A 17710-nucleotide genomic window follows, 5' to 3' on the forward strand; every position below is an offset into this window, starting at 1 on the left:
GGGAGGATATATTCTCGGGGGTTCGGCAGGACAGGCAACAGGAAGTGTTCCCCGCGGCAGGGAGGGGGCGTTCCACCTCCTGCCCCCTCCTTGCCGTGACAGACATGCCTGACGTTCTACCGGGACAACATCCATGTTACATCACCATGCTCACACTATGTACAGCTGTATCCCCCCACGCCTCCCGCTATCCCCCACTCCCACACGATGGTATTGCTGTGTGTGTGTGTGTGTGTGTGTGTGTGTGTGTGTGTGTGTGTGTGTGTGTGTGTGTGTGTGTGTGTGTGGGGGGGGGGGGGGGGTATTTACCGCATGCTGTGGAAATCGTTGTTTACTTTCAGTGTCAGTGCTGAGGAAGGCAGAGCAGGAATGTTTGGAGACGCCACCAGGAGGCGCCAAACTCTAGTTTTTTGCATATGAAGACCGGGCGGTCCATTCCAGAGGGTCTCCCTCTCTCTCTTTCTCTCGTTTTCTTTATGATTTCTGTTGAATATTCAGAATATATATTTTTTTTTTCCTGAGTTTGAGCTGTGGCGCGTGGCCACTGAGAGATCTGAGCGAGAGAGGGAGAGAGAGAGAGAGATCTGAGAGAGAGAGACAGAGAGAGAGAGACCGAGAGACCAAGAGAGAGAGAGAGACAGACAGAGAGAGAGAGAGAGACAGAGAGAGAGAGACAGAGAGAGACAGACAGAGAGAGACAGAGAGAGACAGAGAGAGATAGAGAGAGAGACAGAGAGAGAGAGACAGAGAGAGACAGAGAGAGAGAGAGAGAGAGACAGAGAGAGAGAGAGACAGAGAGAGACAGAGAGAGAGAGACAGAGAGAGACAGAGAGAGAGACAGAGAGAGAGAGACAGAGAGAGACAGAGAGAGAGAGACAGAGAGAGAGACAGAGAGAGAGAGACAGAGAGAGACAGAGAGAGAGAGACAGAGAGACAGAGAGAGAGAGACAGAGAGAGACAGAGAGAGAGAGAGAGAGAGGTAGAGGAGACTGAAGTTGTAGGAACTGTAAAGAAAGCGTCTGATAGGTCCGTTTGCTTTTACTGAGGTTTGACTTTTGAGTTGCAATCTTTTACCATCTGTCACCGAGGAGGCGGGTTTGTGGCTGCCGCGGCGGCGTTAGCACCATGGTTACGGGGTTTCCCGCTGAATACGGAGGACTGTATTGCTGCTGTTAAGACAACTTTAGTGTCACCCTTAGAAAAAACACTTTAACACAAACTCTTCAAAGGTTTGTCTCGTTTTGATCCAACACTGGCCGGTCGCTACGGTAACGACCCTCGGGGGGCGGGGCCTGTCAGAGGACCGCGGGGGGGGGGGGGGGAGGTCACTGGCAGCAGTCTGCGCGCGGCAGCTCGTCCGTGGTGCACTTGTCCGTCATCTGCTGGCAGAAGTCCGCCGCCGCCGACTCCTCCTCCTCCTCGTCACCGTGACGACCCTCCGCCCCGTTGCCCATCGGCTCCAGCCCGCCCCCGGCCGGCTGGGGGGCGGGGCTGAGGCCGGGGGGCGTGGCTTCGAGGCGGGGCTTGGGGTGGCGTGCGGGCCGCTGGGGGTCGGGGGCGGCGTTGCGCTGCAGCGCGTGGGTCTGCTCCGGGCTCAGCTGCACCTCCTTGCACACCTCCTGGGACAGGCAGGAGAAGTTCTCCCACAGCTCCCCCATGCACGCCTTCAGCTGGTTCCTCTCGCCCAGGAGCTTCTCCTTCTCACACACCTGCAGGGCACACACACAGATACACACACGCACACACGCGCACACACACACACACACACACACACACACACACACAGAAACATAGAAACACACACACACACACACACAGATACACACACAGATACACGCACACACACACACACACACACACACATACATACAAACACACACAGATACACACAGAGATACACACACACATACACACAAACACAGAGATTCACACACACACACACAAACAAACAGATACACAAACACACACACCAACACACATACAGACACACACACACATTTTTTAGAACTGCATTTTATTTAATTCAGTTTCCTGTGGTTAGCCGGTTTAGCATTCTCTACTTTAGCCTTAGCCGCCGAGCTACCCACCAGCTTGCGGATCTCGCACTCCAGGTTGAGGATGCAGTCCAGCTTGCGCTTGCGGCAGCGCTGCGCCGCGATGCGGTTCTTGCTGCGGCGGCGCACGTCGTGGATGAACTCCAGCTGCTCCGAGCTCAGCTTGTGCATCTTCACCATCATCTGGAAGTCGTTCCGCGGGAGGTTCGTGATCTGGTCCACGGGGAACGGGAGCTTCACCTGGCGGAGAACGCGGACAAAGAAGACACCTTGGTTTCATATCATTGTGTTTGCACAAATTAAATGTTTACCTGTGAAGGTCCGGTCAAAAAAAACACCTGAACTACTGTAAACTTAAGTTATGCTGCTGAATCAATAGTTCAACTTTGAACCAGTCAATGATGTGTGGATCAGGTGAGTCAGTGCGTCAGAGAATCCGTCCGCTACGACAGTATGATTCAGAACATCGAGTGGTACATAACTTAATACAACATAACCAGTGGTTCTCAACCTGTGAGTCGCATTTCATAATGGGTTGCAGCTGCGGACCACGCGGGTTTTGGGCTGGCCGCTATAAACGTTATTTGTCTATTATAAATGTCTTGTCCGTTTCATTTTATCATAATGTTTAGAGACCGAAAAGGAGAATATAGTATTGAACGATATTATTTGAGAAATATTCAGTACCTCGCCAGTAAGAAGGATGTACCGCTATTATTTACTGCACAACATAAAAGTACCTCCACATAATGTGTCACATACTGAAAAGGTTGGGAACCCCTGTCTGAGACGAGGGAGGACTGAATACATAAAATAAATGACCAACATAACAGTGATGTCATTCACACGTATCACCACCAGATGGCAGAAGCGCTCCACACTCCACCCAGGAGGGAGCTCACGCAGTACTGGAGTCGGCTGTTGGCTCTCTCTCTGAGCTCCGTGAATTTCGCCAGATCTATCATGTGCAGCTCATAATGAGGGCAGCGGGTGACAGGATAGGCAGTGTTGGGAAAGTTCACTTTCTTCGTGAACTAGTTCAAAGTTCAGTTCACAAATTTTAAAATGAACTAGTTCAGTTAAACGTTCATAATTCAAAATTTTGAACGAAGTTCACAGTTCCAAAAAATGAACTAGTTCATAGTTCTCATAGCTTTTCGTTTTTTCCGGTATTTTGAACATTGAGCCCCCTTTGTGGTTTGTCTAGGATGAAATAGAGTGGTTGAATCAAGTATCGTAGCGAAATACAGTTTCTATCGTGTTTTATTGCACATTTAGCGCATTTTGTAAATCCCATTGATTTCTGTTGGAAGACTCATTGCTCGTTGGCGGAAACGGAAAGGGGGGGTGTTCACGTTTGATTGTAGTCTTTTCGCTCGGTTCTAGCCCTACTGATGAAACGGAGAACCGAGCGAAAAGACTACAACCAAACGTGAACAGCCCCCCTTTCCGTTTCCGGCCAACAAGCAATGATTCTAGGAGGTATTCTACTCCGCTGAGCTATGAGCCAGAGAGCTAACGTTATGGATTGTACAAATTTTAATTCGAAATTCGTCTGAGCCTTTATACCACAAATACTCTAGGGTCTATAGCATATAACCGCTTTGTCTGATTACAGTTTAATTCATTTTCCACAATTTAACAGCTCTCGTTTTGAAGAATAATCACCGCGACATTCGTTTCAATGGGAATCGCGCTGGTCTATACTTTCAAAATAAATTGTACATATTTATAATTTGAAATTCGTCCCAGCCTTTATATGACAGATACTATAGGGTCTGTAGCATATAACCACCTTTTCTGATTACAGTTTAATGTAACAGTAAGCTGGCAACACCTCAACTGCAAATGAACCGCACGGAGATTACCATGGCAACCGGTCAAACAACACGGCGATCTGCTCGCGCATCCGCCGTGTTGATAGAGAAATAACCCCCCCATTGAACGAAGTTAAACCGAGTGAGCGTGCCGTTCACTGACACCAGAATGAACGAGTTCACAGTAACGTTCATCAGGCAGTAATACAGTACGTTCAGTTCACGTTCGCCCAAAATATGAACGAGTTCATGAACTTTCGTTCAGTGAACGCGTTCAGGCACAACACTGAGGATAGGATGTGTGTGTGTGTGTGTGTGCGCGCGTGCGTGCGTGCGTGCGTGCGTGTGTGTGTGTGTGTGTGTAGGGTTTTTATATGTTGAGCTGTGAAAAATTCCCCATGTGATTCATGTTTTAATCTTATTGGCATGGGAAATGTACATTTTCATTGATTAAAACTGAAAATACAATAGAATAACAATGTCAAACAAGTCTCTCTCTCTCTCTCTCTCTCTCAGTCATCGCAACATAAATGATAACACGCTAACATCTCCCTAGCGATAAAGAAGGACGTTTCTGTGATGTTCCTGGGTGTGTGTGTATTATGTGTATTGTATTGTTGTCTTAGTTGTTTTCCTGTTTATTGGATTGCTTCCATTTGTTAACGAAGGGAAAACAGAACTAAGATTCTGATCCCTCAGGAGATGAGAGAGTTTTGTAAGACCAGTCAAGCCTAGACCCCTTACTGGGACTACCAGCCCAGCCTAGACCCCCAACCAGCATGGACCAGCAGACCCAGGAGGGATGGGAGAGAGGAGAGGAGAGGATGGAAGTGGAGATGAGAACAAAGAGAGCCAGCGGAGAACTAGGCTGAGATGAAAGAATCTCTCTCTCTCTCTCTCTCTCTCTCTCTCTCTCTCTCTCTCTCTCTCTCTCTCTCTCTCTCTCTCTCTCTCTCTCTCTCTCTCTCTCTCTCTCTCTCTCTCTCTCTCTCTCTCTCTCTCTCTCTCTCTCTCTCTCGTTGTTCCAGAGAGCAGACAGAACAAAGCCAAAGGATAGAGAGAGAGAGAGTGAGAGAAACAATAGGAAAGGAGACGAGACCCAGAATATCTTCAGAGAACCTCAGAGCCCGAAGACAAACACCTGATCCAACCACCGTCACCCTCTCACACATTCACTTCCTCAGCGGAGAGAGAGACACACAGATTAAGAGGGAGGGAGGGCGAGAGGGAGAGAGATAGAGAGAGAGAGGGGTATAGATTGCAGACGTCAATCCATCTCTCAAAGAAGAAGAAGCAGAGAGATAGTCTGTAGGGCGTGCTGTACACACACACACACACACACACACACACACACACACACACACACACACACACACACACACACACACACCTTGTTTGATGTTTGCTAAACCAGTTGAATCCCTCCAGTATAAACTGGTTCAGTAACCCCCGGTAACAGAACAGGATGCCCTCCAGTAAATAGAGATTATCTTTCTTGCTTTCATCCTTTTTCTGTTCCTTCGAGACAAGAGAAGAAACCCATTTTAGCGTTGAATAACAACTAGCCATAAAATGTTATTATCTTCAACCATAACACCCGCTTGGCAGCACCAGATCTGCATCATATTGCCAGTATTCAAATTATAGCTAACCAGTAGCCGCCACTAAATATGAATGGATAACAGCTAACCAGTAGCAGCCAATAAATATGATTGGATAACAGTAACCAGTAGCAGCCACTAAATATGAATGGATAACAGTGACCAGACCGCAGACACCGAGCAAGCAGGGCAAAGGTTTTCCCGCGGCATGCTACCGTAGACGTGTAGGATAGCTAACTTCCTGTTCTGACGCACAGGCAGATAGAGAGCAGTGATATGTTATTTCTACTTCCTCCTCATGCTGACACCAACATCAATATTCACACATCGCTCAGACGCAGTGAGCTACAGGAGCTCAACACCCACAGTTTTTGCTAGCTAGAGACCGAGAGAGAGAGAGAGAGAGAGAGAGAGAGAGAGAGAGAGAGAGAGAGAGAGAGAGAGAGAGACCCTCTTCCATATTTCACCCGTTCAGTCTCTTCTCCCTGGCCGTTGCACACAACAACATTGAAAGCCAAGGCCCACGTGGTCACACACAGCCCCCAAACACAAACCACCGCGGGCCGCACACAGAGCCATGTGGAACCTCTACTCCTGGCACCTCCGAACTACGACTACCCTCAGAAACTCATTATTCTGGAGTCCTCAGGAGGATCAAGTCAGATCAGCAGTCAGACGCGTCAGAATGTCACCCCAACTCTAAGCAAATGCTGAGCCTGGTCAACAACAGCGGAGGCTAAGCAGCTACCGCTAAGCTAACAATAGCATCTAGCTGCAGGTGACACAAGTGAACCAGCTAACCTCGCCAACCCCGCCCCCCCCTGCTCACAGCAAACAGCTTCCTTCCTGCTCATTGTGCCTTGTCCTCGCCTGGAGATAATTTTAAACACACACACACACACACACACACACACACACACACACACACACAGACACACACACAGGATTAAAAAGGGAAGTTGACCTGGCCCCGAGTCATGCTTGGTCTGCGCAAGACTCCATGCCCACTGGACCCCCCAGTCCAGACCCACTAGACCCCCCAGTCAAGACCCACTGGACCCCCCAGTCTAGTAGACCAGTAGGCTCCCTGGGGTCTACTGGTCTGGGGGGTTGGGTGTCTACTGGTCTGGGGGGTTGGGTGTCTACTGGTCTGGGGTGTTGGGGGTCTACTGGTCTGGGGTATTGGGGGTCTACTGGTCTGGGGTATTGGGGGTCTACTGGTCTGGGGTGTTGGGGTCTACTGGTCTGGGGTATTGGGGGTCCACTGGTCTGGGGTATTGGGGGTCTACTGGTCTGGGGTATTGGGGGTCCACTGGTCTGGGGTATTGGGGGTCTACTGGTCTGGGGTGTTTGGGGTCTGCTGGTCTCCAAGCGTGGAACAGGAACAGCAGGAAGTGGGGAATCTGGAATCTCACTTCACTATTAGCGAAGCACATCCATCAGGTTAGCACATCCATTTTTATGTTTGTGGAGAAGAGACGTCAGATATGGGTTTGGGGGGGGGGGGGGGGGGGGGGGGGGGGGGGGGGGGGGGGGGCGCTCCGAGAATACTCACACTTCCATTGCCATAGAGACGTCTCTGTCGCTCTCGTTCTCTCCCACTCCATCCCCCGACTCGCTCTCTGTCTCGCTCTCTATCCCCCCCTCTATTTGCATCTGTCTTTAACACATTTCGTTCATCTTTTATTCTCTCTCTCCCACTCTCTATGTATCCATCTCTCGCTCTATATATATCCGCCTCTCTCTCTCCCCCCACTCTCTCCATGTCGCCATCTCTCTCCCTCTCCCACTCTCTATATATACCGTCTCTCACTCTCTCCCACTCTCTCTCAGTCCCATCTCCCTTCCCCCTCTCTCTCTCTCTCTCTCTCTCTCTCTCACTTCACGCATGCCCCCGCAAACACGGCCTCTCCACCAATCAGAGCGGAGGATCCGAGCCAGCGCCCCCTTGGCTTTGATGTCATGCTGCCTGGTGATCATGCTCGTTAGGCAGCAGGGCGATGAGGCATCGTTGACTCATTACATCATGGTTTAAGACGGGATGACCACATCGTCGTGCAGCCCGCGGTGGCGGATCCTCGGTGGTCGTGTCTCTCGGTCTGAGGTGTGAAGACGAACCAACGCGACACACTCTGGTGTGTCAGTGCTTCCACACACACATCGTGTATCATCCGGAGTTGGTGCCTCATGCCGAACCACTAATCAGGCCGGGTGATTAGTGGTGTGTTGCTTGTGGCTACGAACCACGAAGCAGGCCGTTTGTATTTACACAACCTTAATGAGATTTATCAAACCATTAGAACATGTTCTAATCAACTCATAGCTGTAGCTGATATGCAAGTGATCTCGGGGGGGGGGCTGAAGCCACTAACTGGTTAACCGTGTGGTTGATGGACTGTGGAGCAAGGTTCATTTATTCATTCTCTGCTTCAACCTACGTTCCCCGTTTAGTTCACTAGGAAGAACCAACCAAAGATATTAATCACCAATCTCCTCATAACCACACATTGATACCAGGTGTTTCCCATGTTGGGAACCACCTAATCCCCTACTGTGAACCAGCAGTCCTACTGTGAACCAGCAGAATCTCTGGACCAGCAGTCCTACTGTGTTATAGCAGTCCTACTGTGTTACAGCAGTCCTACTGTGTTGCAGCAGTCCTACTGTGTTGCAGCAGTCCTACTGTGTTATAGCAGTCCTACTGTGTTACAGCAGTCCTACTGTGTTACAGCAGTCCTACTGTGTTATAGCAGCCCTACTGTGTTATAGCAGTCCTACTGTGTTACAGCAGTCCTACTGTGTTACAGCAGTCCTACTGTGTTACAGCAGCCCTACTGTGTTACAGCAGTCCTACTGTGTTACAGCAGTCCTACTGTGTTACAGCAGTCCTACTGTGTTACAGCAGTCCTACTGTGTTATAGCAGCCCTACTGTGTTATAGCAGCCCTACTGTGTTACAGCAGTCCTACTGTGTTACAGCAGTCCTACTGTGTTGCAGCAGTCCTACTGTGTTACAGCAGTCCTACTGTGTTATAGCAGCCCTACTGTGTTACAGCAGTCCTACTGTGTTACAGCAGTCCTACTGTGTTGCAGCAGTCCTACTGCGTTACTGCAGCCCTACTGCGTTACAGCAGTCCTACTGCGTTACAGCAGTCCTACTGTGTTACAGCAGTCCTACTGTGTTGCAGCAGTCCTACTGTGTTACAGCAGTCCTACTGTGTTACAGCAGTCCTACTGTGTTACAGCAGTCCTACTGTGTTACAGCAGTCCTACTGTGTTATAGTGGGAGTGTATGAAGCTCCAGGAGGTGGTCTCGAGGATCACTCCGTTGCCTGCGGGGGGGGACTCACCTCCGGCCCGCTGTCCCGCACGTGTCCCGACTCGCTGTCGCCCTCCGAGAAGGACCCCGACTCGTCGCTGGAGTTGGTCGCGTACGACCGCTCGCACTTGATGGTGGGCGGCCCCTGGCCCAGGAACATGGAGTCGGCGGCGCCCAGCCCCCCGCCGTCGGGCGGCAGGTCGGGCCCGTGGTCTCCGCCCAGGCAGCGCGCGGCGTTGGAGCACGGCGAGGAGGAGAACTCGGACTGCGGCAGGCTGCAGGGGGAGCCCCCGCTGCCGTCCTCGGCGAAGGAGCAGGAGGAGCAGGAGCTGGAAGTGCGGGTCCGCGCCGCGCAGGGCGGCGACCGCGGGCACACCTTGATGGGCACAGGGCAGCTGGGGCGGGGCCGCGGCCGGCCCGGGAGCGGGGGGGCGGGGCCCGGCTCGGGGTAGGTCTGGGTGGCGGGCAGCGATTGGCTGGACCCCGCCCACAGTCCCTTGGGGGTCCCGGGGGGGAACTCCAGAGAGGCCCCGCCGGGGAAGGAATGCGCCGGGGTGCCGAGGCGGTCACATGACCCCGAGGAGAAGATGACGCTGCTGCGCCGGTCGAACTCCGCCTCCTGCTTGCAGACGGCGTCGCAGGAGGCGGACCTTAGGGAGGGGAGGGGCGGGGGGGAGGAGGGGGTGCTGGGGAAGGGGCTGAAGGGTCTCCGGTGGTCCCCCTGGGGCGCGGCCCGGTCCGGGGCGCGGACCCTGTTGGCGAACACCTGGCGGGGCAGGGCAGGGGGGGGCGGGGACCCGGGGAGCTCCGCCCCCTTCCTGAAGAAGGCCCGCAGGCAGGAGGGCGACTTGGGCCTCTCGGCTCGGCCGGGGGGGGCGGGGGGCTCCGTCTCCATGGTGATGACGCCGTCCTGCTCCTCGCCGGACAGGCACAGCAGGACCGCCTCCTCCTCCTCCGGCGCCTCCTCGTCCTCGTCCTCATACAGCCGGGGCTCCTCCTTGATGCGGGCGGAGGGCGGCCCTCCCGTCACAGGCTCCGCCCCTCCGACCCCGCCCTCCTTCACGGGGAAGCCTGAGGAGCTGGGGTGCGAGGGGGAGGAGCCCTGGCCGTGGTGGTGGCTGTGCTTGTTGCACGCCCGCTGGTACTTCCTGTACTTGGGGCAGCGCGGCAGGTCCGACGCCCCGTGCTTGTCAAAGTCCGGCCGTGCGTCTGCGTGGTTGCCGTGGTGACCGCGCTCGCCATCCGCCCGCCGCCGCGCCCTCGGCGAGGAGGAGGAGGAGGAGGAGACAGGCCGGGGCTTGGCGACCGCGGGCCGCGTGCGGTCGTCCCCGCCGTCATCGTCGTCGCCGTCGTCCTCGGGGTCCGAGACGTTCATGTCCGTCGACGCCGTCGCCGTGGTCTCCGCCGTCGCCGTGGTCTCCGTCGTCGCGGCGTCCGTCGTCGTGGCCTCCGTCGCCGTGGTGTCCGTCGTCGTGGTGGCCGCCCCCTGTTGACCCGGCGGCGCCTCGCTGCGGAGCTGGTCCTCCAGGAAGCGGAAGCAGGAGTCCTCCAGGTTGTGCATGCGCAGGAAGCCGGCGCAGCGGACCACCTCCTGGATGTTGTCCCGGCTCAGCACCAGCTTGGCAGTGTAGGCGAACTGCAGCAGCGGCGCGAAGCCCGCCGCCGTGACCTGACGGGACGGAAGGAGACAACGCGTTACCGTCGGAACAAGTCGGTCGGTCAGAACAAGTGTGGACCTTGGAACAGGTTGCAGTGCACGTCAACAACAGGTGTGGAACTAGAGCAGGTGTAGGTCCTACAACAGGCGCAGACAGCAGAACAGGCGTAGACAGCAGAACAGGCGTAGACAGCAGAACAGGTGTAGACAGCAGAACAGGTAAAGACAGTGGGAGTTGTGTAGACGGCAGAACTGGACGGTGCAGCTCAGAACATGTGGAGGCCCTTGACAGGTGGAGTTACTAGGTAAAAGGTAACAGGGGGCCACTGCTGTGTTCGGTTTCAGTCCCAGGAAGACGATTTGACATTTGTCAATTGGTCAATTTCTCTGAATCTAAACCAACCTGAATGTTTTGAGGGTCTTAAGCTAAGCAGGTTAGTACCGATGTGAACTGGTCCTCTCTAGTCACCCTGGCTGGTCTGGTGTCAGGTCATCACGGCGGTGTACGGCTCATCTCTGTAGCCGCTAAGCCAAGGATGTGTGAAGCGAGAGAAGCCGCCGGTTTGGACTTAGCAGGAGCTAATGAGGTAAGGCCTGATCCTGCACTAGACAGCCATGTGTCCCGCCCCGCTAAAGCCCTTAACGAGCCCTTAACGAGCAGGGGAGGACGTGGACTTAGCAGCGAGGCACGTTCCTGACGCTCAGAGTTCACGCCCATGCCGTGTCTGTTCTTTTAAAACGCTTCACAGAGCTACCAGCCTGGACCTCCTCCCGCGGCCCCCAGCGCAGGATAGTGCCGTGATCAAAGCCACCGAGGAGAACCGGAGCAAAACTAACCAATTAGAGAGAGGTTCACTCTGAGGCGCAGCAGACTGACGTTTGCTCTGCAGAGCGATGTGGGTTCTGTTCTGTTGCTTAAAGAGAGCCCCCAGATGTTGGCGTGATGGCGTTCATGGGGTTTTAATGAGACCCCCCCCGGTATACCAATTGTTGAGTTTATGCGTTTCTTTTTGTTTTTCAGGGAAGGACAACGGGAGAGAGATTCAGCGAGGCGGTGCGGGGTGTTTGCATGTGTATGTGTATTTGTATGTTTGTGTGTGTGTGTGTGTGTGTGTGTGTGTGTGTGTGTGTGTATGTGTGTGTGTGTGTGTGTGTGTGTGTGTGTGTGTGTGTGTGTGTGTGTGTGTGTGTGTGTGTGTTTGTGTGCGTGCGTGCGTGCGTGCGTGCGTGCATGTGTACCAGCGGACTAAATGCTTGATTTTCAACATTACACATATTATTTTTTTACTACATGTAGTTGTCTATTTTAATAGCAGAGGTCACCGTTTAAAACCTCCCCGATCAGAGCTTTGTTAGGGAGGCATTAACGAGGTCACTGCCGCCAGACGCCAGTCCTCAGAGTGACGAGGACACGGAGGGCAGACCTCAGCTGTGTTATCGACGCTACACACTCTGCTCTCGTATCGCTGCTCCAGATCAGAGCGAGCCGGCTGACTGATTAGTGGCACGATTCAGCTTCCGTGAATCACTCAAGTATCCTGACACTCAGAGAGAGACCGCAGCCAACCGAAGACACCTCTGACCCAGAGAGAGACCGCAGCCAGTCGAAGACACCTCTGACCCAGAGAGAGACAATAGTCCACCTGTGACCCAGAGAGAGAGCGCAATCCACTGAAGATACCTTTGACTCAGAGAGAGACCGCAGTCGACCGAAGACACCTCTGACTCAGAGAGAGACAGTAGTCCACCTCTGACTCAGAGAGAGACCGCAATCCACCGAAGATACCTTTGACTCAGAGAGAGACCGCAGTCCACCGAAGATACCTCTGACTCAGAGAGAGACAGTAGTCCACCTCTGACTCAGAGAGAGACCGCAATCCACCGAAGATACCTTTGACTCAGAGAGAGACCGAGATCCACAGAAGATGCCTTTGACTCAGAGAGAGACCGAGATCCACAGAAGACACCTCCGAATCAGAGAGAGACCGCAATCCACCGAAGACACCTCAGACTCAGAGAAAGACCGCAATCCATTAACCATTCGGTTAATGGATTGCGGTCTTTGGTTCCTGGGCTGGTATAATAACAGTCTATTACCCATCAGACCTCATTTATTAAGGCGGATCCTTTAATAGAAACCTATCATTTCGTATCTCATCACACTACCCTCCTGGTTACTGCTGGTTACTACGGTAACCACCGCCCCGAGGAACACGTGACAGCGGAGAACACCTAGTCGCTACTGGAGCCTCCATCTGTCACGTTCACACGCCGACATAGTCTGCACGCACCAACACACACACACAGTACTCAAACACACAGTAGTCCCACAGTATACACCCATACAGTATACACACACACAGTAGTCACACAGAGAGTAGTCCCGCAGTATACACACAGTCCTCACACAGGAGCTACATGGTAGACAAACACATATGGCCGGGTGATTAGCAGGGATTCCCCTGGGCAAGGTGAGGTTACTGGCTCTGGTGCCTCAATCACACACACACACACACACACAGAGCGTCCAGTTAAAGTGTCTATCCTGGACAGTTACTCCCAGCTCTCCCCAGACTCTGGACAGAGGAGGAAGTTGATAAGCAGAACTCCAGCTCTGCGGAGCTCTGAGCCACGCCACAGGAAGTCCGTCATTCCTGCAGCCGTCAATCTCTTTACCTCCCCTCAGTGAGGAAGAGAGGGAGTCACCCTGAACCGACAATTTAACTCAGGAGGTCTGTCTTCACTGAGAGCGAGAGCGAGAGCGAGAGAGAGAGAGAGATATCCAGCTGAGGTCAGCAGCTGTAGCCTGCGGGGCCCCGTCTCCACGTGCATCCAGACCAGGCAGGGGTACCAGGCGGAGGAGGGGTTACTATGGTTACGGTACGTGAAGCAGGCATCACTTTCATGTGAAGGTTCTAACTCCACTGCGTCGTCCAAGGCTTAATATCATATATTAATATTTACCACAGCTCAGAGGACTGTAACATCCTTTAATCAAATAACATATCATATATATAGTTCTCAGATAATAAATATTAATATAAAGATCAAATTTCCTTGGTGTAATTCCACTTCGATGCTTGATTTAAATAATGCCATAATTTCCATGCTTCTATAAACATTGTGTACAACTGATGTTTACACAAGTTAATTTAGCGGTACACAGTAAATATCCTCTCTCTCTCTCTCTCTCTCTCTCTCATAGTGCTGGCTAATCCGGGTGCAGATTACAGGGTGTGAAGGACCAGCCAATGCAGAGGTCAGCACCCGGATTAATGTCTGGGACGTTACGCTACGCTACGCTAAGATGCACTACAATACTGTACGCTACGCGACGCTACACCACAGGGCACACACGTTGCTACGCTATGCAGGAATACACCTGCTCAACGCTATGCTAAACTACGCTAAGCTGTGCCACAACAACATGTCAACTATCTCCCCCATCCATCCATCCATCCGTCTATCAGCATTATATACTTATATATATACATATACATATACATATGTAAAGATGTGGTGAGGAATGAGATTTAAATATATTTATGTTAATGATCAACGAGCCCGCTGAGTGACAGTGGTTTAGCAGGCAGAAGGCAGAGCAGCACACACACACACACACACACACACACACACCATCTGTCTAATAATCTGGATCTGTATTCGGGTTCTCCTCCCTCCTCTTGATTTCCCCCCCCCCCCCCCTCACACAGACAAACACAGATTAGCCATCATTGGACAGGTTAAAGCCTTCATCAACTCTCTAGAATGTTATCAGCTCTAGTAAAGCGCATTAGGACCTGGGATGTATATTATCCAATGTCCTCTCCCTCTCCCTCTCTCTCTCTCTCTCCCTCCCTCACAGGGGGAACCATGTTATTTCCCATAATGCATCACTTTACCCCAGATCCTTCATCTAAACTTAAACATCTCTAACCTAAAACCTACACTTCAGCAGCATCCATCTTGACCAACATTAGTGTTCGACTTTAATGGTTAAACACTAAACGACTGGGAACCTCAAACCTTAAACTATTCTGCACCCAACACATAACAGGAAAAATCCAGTTCCATCTCTCCTCCTCCTCCTCCTCCTCCACCCCCACCCCCACCACCAGCCCTGGTGCCGGGGTCCGGCCCCCCACCCGGTCCAGGTTTACTGAGGGTCTAGGTTGGGGGTGTCTGGATCGGGGGGGCAGACAGGGCGACGCCCCCCAGCACAGAGCACGAGATATGGCGGCGTCTCCAACGGTTACAACCCTAACGAGTCTGATCCAATTAGACCGGGAATTTGAGCCGCAGCCACAGTGAAGCACTAAGGGGGAGAACCAAGGTGGAGCACTAAGGGGGAGCACTAAGATGGAGCACTAAGGGGGAGAACCAAGGTGGAGCACTAAGGGGGAGCACTAAGGGGGAGCACTAAGGGGGAGAACCAAGGTGGAGCACTAAGGGGTAGCACTAAGGGGGAGCACTAAGGGGGAGCACTAAGGGGGGGCACTAAGGGGGAGCACTAAGGGGGAGCACTAAGGGGGGGCACTAAGGGGGAGGACTAAGGGGGAGCACTAAGGGGGGGCACTAAGGGGGAGCACTAAGGAGCACTTAGGTGGAGCACTAAGGTGGAGCACTAAGGGGGAGCACTAAGGAGCACTAAGGGGGAGCACTAAGGGGGGGGACTAAGGGGGAGCACTAAGGTGGAGCACTAAGGTGGAGCACCAAGGTGGAGTACTAAGGGGGAGCACTAAGGGGAGCACTAAGGGGGAGCACTAAGGGGGGGCACTAAGGTGGAGCACTAAGGGGGAGCACTAAGGGGGGGCACTAAGGGGGAGCACTAAGGGGGAGCACTAAGGTGGAGCACTAAGGGGGAGCACTAAGGAGCACTAAGGGGGAGCATTGAGGTGGAGCACTAAGGAGCACTAAGGGGGAGCACTAAGGGGGGGCACTAAGGGGGAGCACTAAGGAGCACTAAGGTGGAGCACTAAGGTGGAGCACCAAGGTGGAGTACTAAGGGGGAGCACTAAGGGGAGCACTAAGGGGGAGCACTATGGGGGGGCACTAAGGTGGAGCACTAAGGGGGAGCACTAAGGAGCACTAAGGGGGAGCACTAAGGGGGGGGCACTAAGGTGGAGCACTAAGGGGGAGCACTAAGGGGGGGCACTAAGGGGGAGCACAAAGGAGCACTAAGGGGGAGCACTAAGGGGGAGCACCAAGGTGGAGCACTAAGGGGAGGCACTAAGGTGGAGCACTAAGGGGGAGCACTAAGGGGAGGCACTAAGGGGGAGCACTAAGGGGGAGCACCAAGGTGGAGCACTAAGGGGAGGCACTAAGGTGGAGCACTAAGGGGGAGCACTAAGGGGAGGCACTAAGGGGGAGCCCTAAGGGGGAGCACTAAGGAGCACTAAGGGAGAGCACTAAGGAGGAGCACTAAGGGAGAGCACTAAGGAGGAGCACTAAGGAGCACTAAGTGGGATGCTGATCTTTGAGGGACGAGGAGAGGAGGGGGAGGGATGGAGCCTGGCTGTGTTCTCACCCAGTTTCATCACTTTGGAAGAGAGACACAGCCAGGAGAGAGAGACGAAAGAGAGGCATCAAGAGAGAGCGTGTGAGAGGGTGAGAGTGAGAAGGGGAGAGTGAGAGGGTGAGTGTGAGAGGGTGAGAGTGAGAGGGTGAGTGTGAGAGGGTGAGAGTGAGAGGGTGAGAGGGTGAGAGTGAGAAGGGGGGAGTGAGAGGGTGAGAGTGAGAGGGTGAGTGTGAGAGGGTGAGAGTGAGAGGGTGAGTGTGAGAGGGTGAGAGTGAGAGGGTGAGTGTGAGAGGGTGAGAGTGAGCAGTCCATCCACACAAAGATGGAGGAGACACAGGCTTATGAGACACAGTCTATTTACGTGCCTGTGTGTGTATTTGTATCTGTGTGGGTTTGTATTATTTCGCTGCCTATGCTCAGTCTAGGTGTAGTAGTTGTAGGTGTATAGTAGTAGTAGAAGTAGTATATGTAGCAGAGGAAGTAGCAGTAGTAGTAGTACTACTATTAGTTCTAGTAGTAGTGCTATAGTAGTATGAGTAGTACTAGTAATAATAGCAGTACAGTAGTAGTAAAGTAGTAGTAGTATTGAGTCTTAAATAGTGACAAAGTGAGCAGTAGTAGGTCGTCAACAAAGTCAGCATCGACCAACTGACGGTGCTGTTGCTAGGTTACGGGCAGGTTCACTGTTACTGTGTCACCTTGGATACGGTGAGAGAGGTGATCAAACAGAGACAGGTCCTACTCTGGGTAGTAGTCTCTGTTAGTGCGCAGGTATACACCAACGCCACGACGCCACACATTAACCCAGGGGAAGAGGCGGGGCTAGGTGCTGAAGCCACACCCCCTCCCCTGATAGGACCGAAGAGGCGGGGCTAGGTGCTGAAGCCACACCCCCTCCCCTGATAGGACCGAAGAGGCGGGGCTAGGGGCCGGGGCCACACCCCCTCCCCTGATAGGAGAGAAGAGGCGGGGCTAGGGGCCGGGGCCACACCCCCTCCCCTGATAGGACGGAGGCGGCGGCAGGGCGGGACTCACCTGGTCGGGCAGGCTGAGGACCAGCCCGTCCTCGGGTCGGGCGAGCAGCGTCTGCAGGAAGTACTCGCTGCAGGCGGCGAGCACGGCGCGGTGCGCGCGGAACTCCTCCCCCTGGGCGCGCACGCGCACGTCGCACAGCAGGCCCTGGGCGCGCTGGGAGCTGAGCGCCAGCAACACGTTGCTGCAGTGCACCGTCGACTCGTACACGTACAGGGACGCCTCGGGCCGCGCCTCCACAGACATCCCGCTCACGCGCTGCGGACAGACACAGGGGTCAGGGGTCAGGGGTCGGACTCAGGGGTCAGACACAGGGGTCAGGGGTCAGGCTCAGGGGGTCAGGGGTCGGACTCAGGGGTCAGACACAGGGGGTCAGGGGTCAGGCTCAGGGGGTCAGGGGTCAGACACAGGGGGTCAGGGGTCAGACGTCGGACTCAGGGGTCAGACACAGGGGTCAGGGGTCGGACTCAGGGGTCAGACACAGGGGGTCAGGGGTCAGACACAGGGGGTCAGGGGTCAGACACAGGGGTCAGGGGTCAGGCTCAGGGGTCAGGGGTCGGACTCAGGGGTCAGACACAGGGGGTCAGGGGTCAGACACAGGGGGTCAGGGGTCAGGGGTCGGACTCAGGGGTCAGACACAGGGGTCAGGGGTCAGGCTCAGGGGTCAGGGGTCGGACTCAGGGGTCAGGGGTCAGGCTCAGGGGCCAGGGGTC

At 53.8% G+C, this 17710-nt stretch overlaps 1 protein-coding gene across 1 annotated transcript in view; it reads right to left on the reverse strand.

Annotated features, from left to right (window-relative positions):
• Positions 1-729: 729 nt before the first annotated feature.
• Positions 730-17710, reverse strand: part of bach2b (BTB and CNC homology 1, basic leucine zipper transcription factor 2b) — a 46463-nt gene continuing 29482 nt past the window's right edge. The window contains exons 2-5 of the mRNA XM_079754101.1: positions 17001-17255; positions 8822-10459; positions 2088-2294; positions 730-1709 (exon numbers count right to left, since the gene is read on the reverse strand). Of these exons, the coding sequence (XP_079610227.1) occupies positions 1326-1709; positions 2088-2294; positions 8822-10459; positions 17001-17243 (2472 nt within the window). The 5' untranslated portion in view covers positions 17244-17255 and the 3' untranslated portion in view covers positions 730-1325. The remainder of the gene's footprint in view (positions 1710-2087; positions 2295-8821; positions 10460-17000; positions 17256-17710) is intronic.

Source organism: Pollachius pollachius, assembly GCF_949987615.1.
Source record: "Pollachius pollachius genome assembly, chromosome: 16".
Lineage (NCBI taxonomy): Eukaryota > Metazoa > Chordata > Actinopteri > Gadiformes > Gadidae > Pollachius > Pollachius pollachius.